The sequence below is a fragment of the Olea europaea genome, chromosome 13, assembly GCF_002742605.1.
Source record: "Olea europaea var. sylvestris chromosome 13, O_europaea_v1, whole genome shotgun sequence".
Lineage (NCBI taxonomy): Eukaryota > Viridiplantae > Streptophyta > Magnoliopsida > Lamiales > Oleaceae > Olea > Olea europaea.
Genome location: NC_036249.1, coordinates 8,430,165 through 8,440,248, shown reverse-complemented (window position 1 = coordinate 8,440,248; position 10,084 = coordinate 8,430,165). Strand labels below are relative to the sequence as shown.

At 32.5% G+C, this 10,084-nt stretch overlaps 1 protein-coding gene across 1 annotated transcript in view; it reads left to right on the top strand.

The window, feature by feature from the left end:
* Positions 1-933: 933 nt before the first annotated feature.
* Positions 934-10,084, top strand: part of LOC111407498 (novel plant SNARE 11-like) — a 12,432-nt gene continuing 3,281 nt past the window's right edge. Inside the window, exons 1-6 of the mRNA XM_023037009.1 lie at positions 934-1,208; positions 1,353-1,445; positions 6,178-6,271; positions 6,360-6,397; positions 8,009-8,097; positions 9,168-9,247. Of these exons, the coding sequence (XP_022892777.1) occupies positions 1,132-1,208; positions 1,353-1,445; positions 6,178-6,271; positions 6,360-6,397; positions 8,009-8,097; positions 9,168-9,247 (471 nt within the window). The 5' untranslated portion in view covers positions 934-1,131. The remainder of the gene's footprint in view (positions 1,209-1,352; positions 1,446-6,177; positions 6,272-6,359; positions 6,398-8,008; positions 8,098-9,167; positions 9,248-10,084) is intronic.

The following is a 10,084-nucleotide window of genomic DNA, read 5'->3' as shown; positions in this document are numbered from 1 at the left end:
TTTAACATTATAACTCAACTCCTTTGATTGAAGTGAACAATTCGGATCGCTGTTTCAATTTGTTGATAAGAAACAAATTTGAAATAGAGAAATTGCTATTTAAAAATGATATCATATATATGCTAAAATTCTTTAATCAAATGAGCTAATTTCTCTTAAACCTCCTTCATAAGCCCTTGTTTCACAGTCATTTTTAAAATTTATTTTTTATTAAACTCATCTTCAACCACGTATTTTTTGGGGTTCACAATTTTTATCAATTTTTTAATAGTATTTCATCAACTTTTATCTAAATTTACTGAAAAGTAAACTCTCGTCATACAAAAGGGTAAATTCCTTTTTTGTCCTTTATACTAAGCCCCCATTTCGTTCTTATTTTTCAAGCCAAAAAAATCAATTTTTAACTTTTATTTAACATGATTAGTTGTCATTTTTAACTGATCCACTTTTCTCTCTGACGATAAAAAAATTGATTCTAAGAATCAATAACAAACAGACTCTAATATCATTGACATACGAAGGCTCACAAATGGATGATTTAATGGTCCAAGCGGACAGAATATGTCATTCTAGACAAGTGATGCTCGATAATAAAGCTCTCAGGGTAAGGCCGGAGCAAAACGTGACGGTAAGTGCATCCATTGTAATGATTGACATTCTAATTAAATAAGTGGAACAACAAATAAATGAAGCAGCGAGTATTCTATTGGCGCTTTCCTCGGTAAAATAATATGTGTTAGGTGTCGCTTAGTGAATGTTGTTGTGAGTTATTTTCAAAGAATAAAACAATTTAGTAATTCATTATGTATGTTTTTTTATGTATAAAGTAGCAAAATTCTATTTTTAATTAGGAATTTAATAACTTGGTAACTCCGAAAAGAGAGCTTCTATTATATATAAGGAGAGACCTATGTGAGCTGGTTCTCTCCTCACAACGACAGAGAGAGCCTATGACTTTTCGATTAGATCCGTCATTCGTCAACAACATTGCTTGGATCAGATTCAAATATTCAAATCGGGCATTTTCTATTGCCCGAATCGAAATGGGTTTTTAAAATAGTTGCGAGTTTTTGGAAGCATTGCCATTTTCATTAATTTGGGAAACTTTATTTGTTGAAAAGAAATTTGAGCATGGATTCATTATCTGGGGTGAGCGAAGAACTTGCGGAGATCGAGGGACAGATTTCTGATATATTTCGAGCTCTTTCGTGAGTATTATTAAATTCTGTTCCTTTCTTTTCAAAAGCGCTTGTGTTTTACATATAAATAATGTGTAGTTTTATGTATTTATGTATGTTTAACGTGTAGATAATTACGTGCATATTTTGATCATTTCACTAATTGAAATGCAGGAATGGATTTCAAAAATTGGAGAAAATCAAGGACTCCAATAGGCAGAGCAGGCAATTGGAAGAGCTAGCGGCCAAGATGCGTGAATGTAAGAGGTATTTGATTCCACACCTATGCGTATCCCTGTGAACCATGAATCTCGGCAAGGATGGTAGCAACTGGTGAAGTCTGTTGGAAATTTTCTTTTTATAGTAGAAGATTTAAATGAAAAGGTTGATGGATGTTAATAGAAATCAGATAAACAGGGCAATTATTGCGAGAAGATTTATGTTTATTGATAACAGCGAAAGAAATGGAACGCGTTTAGAAAAACTTGATTTTAATAAGAACACGAATTGGGTAATTCTTTCCTCGGAATATTCTCTAATATGGAAATGGGATGAAGTTCAAGCAAATTCTAGCGATCAAACTCAAGTGGTATTAGAAGATTTAGGACTCCATGGAAACCCTGATCTAAACTCTTGAACATATGATGAAAATGTACTAACTACTTACACTCCAGGGCTGGATATGGTAGGGTTCGATCCGAACCAGAATTTTCGAGCATTTAGTTATGGAACCGTTAGGTCTAAATTTAATTAAGGAATCATTATGTTCGAATCCGTACCATAATTAAATTTTTTAACATTTACAATACTAGATTAATCCAATTAATGACATGTTCAATCTTAACTCTTACAACAACGCTATATTAACACTTATAAAATAACGTAGTTCAATTTAATAATATACAAGTAACAAGTTTTTTATAAGTTCCATTAACTGATGTATACAAATTATTTTGAATAAAGTGGAGGAAATTCAATGACTAGAGCAAAAAAGGGGTAAGATGAAGAGAGGCGCAGACGCTTCGATTATTTGAGAAACAATGGAATGATTAACAAAAATTTAGCTCACTCAATTTTGATTCTTTAAAATTTGAATTGCAAAGTTGTGTTTTTGGCTGAAAACAGAAAAATAACATTTGGACTCAATTAATTAGTTGATAAATGAAACAGAAAAATTATACTTTTGAGCTGAATTAATTAGTTGGCAAATAAAATAGGAAAAAATTAAATAATATAGCTTAAAAATTTCAGAAAGTTAGGAAGATTCGGTTTTACTCGGTTCAAGATCTAGAACCGAGAATTGAACCAAATCCATCAGTTCTAGATTCTAATAACTGTTCGGGTATTTTAACTTGATAAAAACAGCTCCAGTCGGTTCATATCCGTTTCATTTAGGAGTTTTGTCCAACCCTACTCTTAGGCATCTTACTTTCATTTCTGGGCTTCAGTTGGCCCAATGTCTTCATTAAGATATGAACATTAATCACAATTTCATAACACCAGCTCAATTTAGTTTTAACATAATGATTAACCATGACTGGAAGGTCATATTAAAAGCAGCTATTGAAGGCAATGGACTATTATGTTACTTGAAGTTTGTTATCATTATTGTTTGCGCTTCACTGAACCTTTTGACCACTTTTCATGATGAACTTGCAGCCTGCGTGTGGGAGATTAAATTAAGTTTATTAGTTCTCAGGTATTTCCTGGTTTAAAACCTATGGTTTATGAACCCGAGAAATGGGTAATGCAATTTAGAGGAAAATTTTGAAGTACTTATGAATGGATAGTGGATCTATGTTCAAGTAAGTTAAACTGAACTTGTTTAAGTTTTATATGTTTTCTTCCTCATTGGAAGTTAGGGTTTATGCCTCCCTTCTTAACATTTTACCATTATGTTCCCCTTTTTTGTGTACTCATGGGGTTTCATGCCTACTCCCCACTAATTAGGTGAATTTTAATGGAAAAAGGTAAGCAAATTAATGAAATTCAAAATCATGATATGAGCAGATTCTTAAGAAGTTTCCAGTCCAGACAAAATCGGTTAGAGTGATTTAGTCAAATCACACCTACATCTCCAACCCAGTATCCTTCTTGTGTACCCAAGTCATACTAGATTAAACTATGTTATAATCTTTGTTCTTCACAAGAACCAACTGCGCATGCCACTGTAAGACAGTTCACACCATCCATGGTGCTTTTACCAATTAATAAAATGATGAAGGGATTACAATGAATAACGTACTTTGTAATCCTAAACAAGCTAATTAATGACTGAACATTTAGTATCTTGGGTGAAACATGAGTGTGTTACTTTTTCTCAGTGCAGATCGTTCATGTATTTCTTATATATGATGTCAAGAATGATGTCTTAAATAAAGAAATCTTCCCTAGGTTTCCACACAAAATAAGAGTACTATGTATCGGCCCGAATCGTTGACTATTCGAGTGTCACTAAATAAAATTTAAATTCTTTCATAAGAACTAAAATAAGAATACGAAATAATTTTTTTCTTCAATAAGTAAATAAATTGTTGTCTTATTATGTAGCAACGAAAAATAAATAAATAAAATAATTTCAACATAACGACTAAATTAGAAATGTAAAGTTGTTGTTTAAACACAAAATAATTTATTAAAATTGGCCTATTTTTTTCTCCACGTTGACTACCTCGAATCATTAATTGCTTAAAAGGGGGAAATATCATAGAGTGAGATTTATAAAATCTCAATAAGTACGTCATGAATTATTATCGTGTATAACTTAAAAGAGGCATAATAATCATAATCAATATAATGGAGACACAAGAATTTTATTGAGTATAGGTAGTAAGAATTCTTATGTGTAACGCTACTAACCTCCGGTCCCCTTAAGATAATCATAATCGTATTGTACAATATGGAACCCATAATAATTTTCTTGAAATTCATAATATAATAATAATTCAACATAAGTAGCGTACTTACATTGAAATTTAGAAGAAAGAGTAATAAAGATTGAATTGAATTGCTTGATTCCTCTACAATTTTCACCTCGGCTATGTACGTGTATATGTGTATATTATTTGGACTGAAAAATAATAGTGAGTGATTGCATGTGAATGTGAATGAGGGGTTTAAATAGAACAAGACTAGACATGCATTATTAAGGAAAAACCCATGATGGTAGAAATTGTTCCTTGAAATTTGTGAAATGAGCAAGAATCTCTCCCTTATTCCTACATTCATGCATTTGCACTACACATTACTTTATGTTTGGTCAATCAAGCATATGACAAAAAGAGTCTATCAAGAATTTTCTATATAAGTGTTTGAACAAGAATTCAACCTTTCTTTAAAAGGAATTAACATTTATAGTAAGTTTGTTACAAGGTCATAGAAGATGGATTAATCCCTCAAATGAGCCCCTACATTTTCAATGCTGATAATTAGATACAGAAATTCGAGTGCGGGTATTATACACTAGGTTTGAAAAACCAGAAAGTTTGCCAAGGGAAAATTCTGCAATGGTCAGAACAGTTTAATCCTATTATTTATTTCACTGGAGATCAAGTATTGGCCACTGTATAGTTGTATAGGGCACAATAGTTAAATCTCTCACTCTCTCACACACACACCTGGTTTGAACTCAATCTTGATCCTTCCCTTTTTTGCCCTAATTTTGATGTCTGATGAATCTTACATGTGGATTTATGCTTCCATTTGAGACGTGTACTAGTTTCCTAAAACGTTTTTGTTTTTAACTCAACAGCGCTTAAACTCGACAAATTCCTTTCTCAAAAGAGAAAATCTCTACTTTCAGAATTGGTTTATGTATTTTACTATTCAATAATAGTCCATTACACACTCAATGTTCTCTGCATATATTTAGTTAGACTTGCCATGCTTTATGGTACTGAGTGTTAGGTTGTTAAAGGAAAAATTGAAAGAGTATAAACATAATGGATAAGAAGAGAATGAGATGTGATGTGATCATAATAGGATGGATAAGATTAGAAATGAAGATCTCCACCAAGTATAGGTGGCATGGATTGAGGATAAACAAGGGAAAGACAACTTTTTCTACTTGAGTATGACTTGTGTAGATCTGAAGATTTCTCGTTTACAAGAGCAATGAGATCTTTGTAGCACAGGTTATAGACAGTTATTAATATGACTTCTTGTAGGGGCGAAGTATCTAATCTTATTGGATTTTAGATAGTGATCAATCCAATATGCACATGTAAATAATAAATTCATACCTAAAAGTAAATAATTAATTCACAAGGACGAAATAATTAGTTCAGTTTTTACATTGCAGTTTAGGACTTAAGTGTCAAATTTCATTAGGCCCCTGTTTGACAACCATTATTTGGGGAATATAAAGTTTTGAATACTGATTTTTAGGAGAATTTGTGATTAAAAAGTTGGAAAAAAAATTGAATTTAAATTCAGAATATTTTATTGTGTAAATTTGTGGTTAAAAATGAGTTTGTAGAAAAAGAATTTGAAAATAATGGTTGTCAAACAGGGGCTAAATGACATTTGTAATTTAACAGGTGAACCGTTTAAAAAATTTCTTTGGCTGAGAAGGGAAGCAAAAGAGATTTTTTCTAAATCTCTAAATACTGGATTTCCTGTAAGTATGAATAGATGGATAGATGCTAGTAGTTGATGGGAAGGATGTATTACTATTACATGTATATAAGCTAGTTCTTCATCTTGTAGGCTCAATCCTATCAAAGTTCATAATAAAAAGCAACAAAATTAATTGTCATTTAAGACAAAAGAGAAATGAGTGCAGATGGGAGGAATTTGTTGTCCTTTCAGTGCAATGAAAAATGAATATATGTCATTGTCTACAACCATAATAAACCATCAAAGAGGAGTTTCGTGCGATGATGCTTCTCTCTATCTTTGTCATGCACACAAAGAGACACATGCGTACTCAGAGAAGAGCTGCACAGTAACCTCTCACTTTTTCTCACTCTCTTCCCCCCCGCCCCCTCTCCCTCTCCAGGCTTATTAAAGAATTTGACAGAGAATCAAAGGATTTAGAGTATAAGAATGATTCAGGCACAAACAAGATGCTGAGTGAGAAAAAGCAATCAATGGTCAGATTCCTTGTCAAACTTTAGAATGTTTTATATGCTAGAAATAATTGATTTGTTACTCTCAAATGACTTGTCTACCCTTGTGCAGATTAAAGAGTTGAATTCGTATGTGGCTCTCAAAAAACAGTAAGTTCCTCGCACAGTTACCGCCTTCTAATTCATAGAGCATCTTATTGTTTAACTACTGTGTTAGCTGTTCTGTTTGTTATTTCCCTGTCTTAATTACATCATTTAATATTTCTGTATTGCTTCCACAATAAGGGAAATTATGTTAGTGAAAGTTCCAAATCAATCATGAAAAATAATTTTCCATTAATAAATCATATTATTGTTGCCTTACTGTGGCTCTTGAATTCTCGTATTTCTGGCCTCAATAACTTTATGTCCTTGTATTTTGTCTGTCTCCATCCTAACTAGTTAAAGGCTTCATTTGATCTTGTATATGGAAAATTTTAGGTTTTATATAGTTTGATGATATATTAATGTGGAAATTTATTTTACTGGAATACTGTCTACCGATAAGTTTATGATGTTCAATACACCGAAGTGTATGGTTATGCAATTGATCAGTTCAGTTCCAAACATGTTCTTTTCTGTGTCCATTTATTTATTTCCTATTTCTCTGAAGTAAATTGCTAATTAAACTGAGCCAAACTGAACTAATGTCAATTAGGTATCAACAAAAGTATCTTTTAGAGCTGCTCTTTATTTTTCCCAGTTACATTAAATTTAAATTTTTCTCACTGTAGTATGCATGTGACACACTTCTCTCCACCTACTGCAAGATGAGTAGGGTGCATATAGTTTTCTACACAGTGAATCTCTGCATAGTACTGGTTTATATAATTTTCATAAGCTTGATGCCTATGAAAAAAAAACACTGGCACATTATCACTCAGTTGTCCAAGTAACTGAAAAAGCTCTTTTATGAGCAAAAGCATATAAAGGAGAGAGATCAAATTATGATTTTGAAGGTAGGGGTATGGATAGGCCATTCATTGAAACAATCAGTAAAAGACATTTTTGAAGAGAAAACAAGCATGTTTAGTGATGATCAGATAATGGATGTAGCTAATGAGAAGCCAAAATTTCATTCAGAGTGGAAGGAATGATAGGATTTTTTTTGGGCTGTGGTATTAATTTGGTGAAGCTTTTGATGTTAAGATTTTTTTCTATTATTATTTTAGTGTGATGATTCGGTCTAGTTTCATTTTGGAAGTGCTTGATTTTCCGAAGCTGAAATTGATCACAACCAAATGGAGAAGACTGTCCAAATTTTTGCACTCGGACTGATTTCAGTTCATAAACAGATTTTGATCTCCCCTAGTGTGACATATTTCCTTACAATTACCTCACTCGAAACATCTACATCAGAGGAACAATATGATCCAGCTCATGATGGAGCAACCTTAATGACTTCTTAACAAAGTTTAGATGCTTGTAAACAGGTTCTTATGATTCAGATGGAGAAAGTCAATGGTTGTTTGCAGTTGCGAAATTTTAGATTTTCTCATCCGCACTTAAACATGGTCTTCATTTGTTAGTTCATTTTAAAATTCTCAGAAAATAATTCCTTTAAAATCGTAAGCTGAAGTTCAAACTTTTTCATTCGGTGCTTGGATAACGTTCTTCATTGTTAATTTCTTCCTTATGTGCTAAGCTGGTGAATAGTTTTATTGTCATGTTATGCAGTTCCTCGTGCAGTTATAATTTGTATTTTTCTTAATGATACTCTAGGTACACGAGCAATCTTGATAACAAGCGAGTAAATCTCTTTGAGGGTCCTGGTGAAGGATTTGCAGAAGAAAATGTCTTGCTTGCTTCCGGTAAACAACCTCCCTCCACAATTCCCATCTCTGCCCACCCACAAACACAAAGTAATGATAGAAAAAAAAAAAAAAAAAGAATTGACATTACGTTGTGGGTTAAAATGTTTGTAACATGTAAGATTGTAACTGGATTCATTAGAAAAAAATGGAAAAGAAAAGGCAAACAGAAAAGTACTGGTATTTGCCATTTCTAATTGTTATGTTTTTTGAAGAGTGGCTCCAAGGAAGGAGCAGGCAAAGATCAAATTATCTGAGGTTAAATTGTATGTTAGTGTGGATATGGGAAAGAGATTGCGCCACTATTTTGGGGCTAGCTTCAGTGCATTCATTAGATTTTAGAATCTGATGAAGGCATAAACTTTGGAAAGATTTATTTGTTTTCACCTCCTTCTCTTCACATTATACTATTGGAAATGAGTTGATACAAATTTATTTTCTTAAGACTCCATCACTACTTCAATATTGGTAAAAGATGAACATTTTTCTTAGCCTCTATTGCTACAATATGTGGGTAAAAGATGAGCTAAAGAGAACATATACCAAGACCCATATTAATGCATAGTTTAGCTTATTGAAATTATTCAGCAACCAAATTCCATACATAAAATTAAAATTGTTGAAAAGAATGTAACATATAGCCACTGGATTTTTTTTTAAATGCTCTTTAAGATTAATAATTTCATAGCTATAAAGACTGGAAATATTTAAATTCTTGACATTGCAGCAAAGTTGGTAGGTATATGTCAGGAGGTTCCAACAATTGAAGTGATAAAATGCTTTCTTTTTTGTTGTAACATCACAAAATTGCTTTTTTGCTTGAATTTTTGTTCACAAATTTGTTATCTTTCTAGTTTATTTCTTCTAATTTGTTTTGCAATTTGCTTGAATCTATGTTCAAATTTTCACCTCATGGTGTACACTAATTAATGGAAGTGCGGAATACTTTGATGATTTTAAATCCTAGTATATGTCAGTCTGCTGTGTTCACATTTTGCCACAAATACTGTTTTACTTGTTTAATTTGTTCTCTTTGGTGAAACTTTCTGTGGATGAACACAATATTGCAGATATGACAAATCAGCAACTAATGGATCAGGGAAATCAGATGATGGATGAGACTGATCAAGCAATTGAGAGATCAAAAAAGGTTAGTAGATTTCAATGATTAGGAAATTTCCGAGAATTGTCAATTCGATCACTTCTTTGCTAATTGATTCATTGCCAACAAGATATATCATTCCTGTCTCCCTCCTGTGTCAGGGGTATACTGAATGAAGGCATTTGTGATTTTTATGTGAGGGACTTGAGTCTGCTTTCTGGCATTATTGTTTCTAGGGTTTTGTCTGCTCACTATTATTGTGTGTGTGTGTGTGTGTGTGTGTGTATTTTATTTTTTATTTTTTTTTTGAATTCTAAAAAACCTAGTAGTCAAACTCATGGGAATCAAAAATGACATTTTGTACAAACAAATACCTGATTCATGCTCTGGAATCTGGGCGTGACAAGTTTGAAGACAGTGTGCATTGGATGTAATCTTAGATTGCATACAACACTGGCCAAAACACATTTCCTCGTAGTGAGTGTCTGTATCGACGCACCAGGTTTTCATAGTAATAGATGGTTTGATCGTAATTAAGGTGTATTTGGCAATTGACCTTGCATAGTTTTGATTTTCACTTACTAATTTGTTTTACAAATGAAAATAAATAGTGTGTGGTACTACAAATAGAAAAAGTTCTCACCATCTTTTTGAAACAAGAGAGACAGAACCTAATTGTGCACCCAAAATCAGTTGCCTTGTTAAACCTTATTTTCTACTTGGGTTGTTGTCATTGAGTTAAACAGGTCCAAAATTTGTGCCCAATAAAGGAAACAAAGTGCGCTGACTTTTATCCAGCATAATCAAGCTAACACAGAGATTGATTAACACGCAATTAAAGAAAAAACTAGAAAGTGGAGAGGAGTCAACTTGTGGACGTCCTTT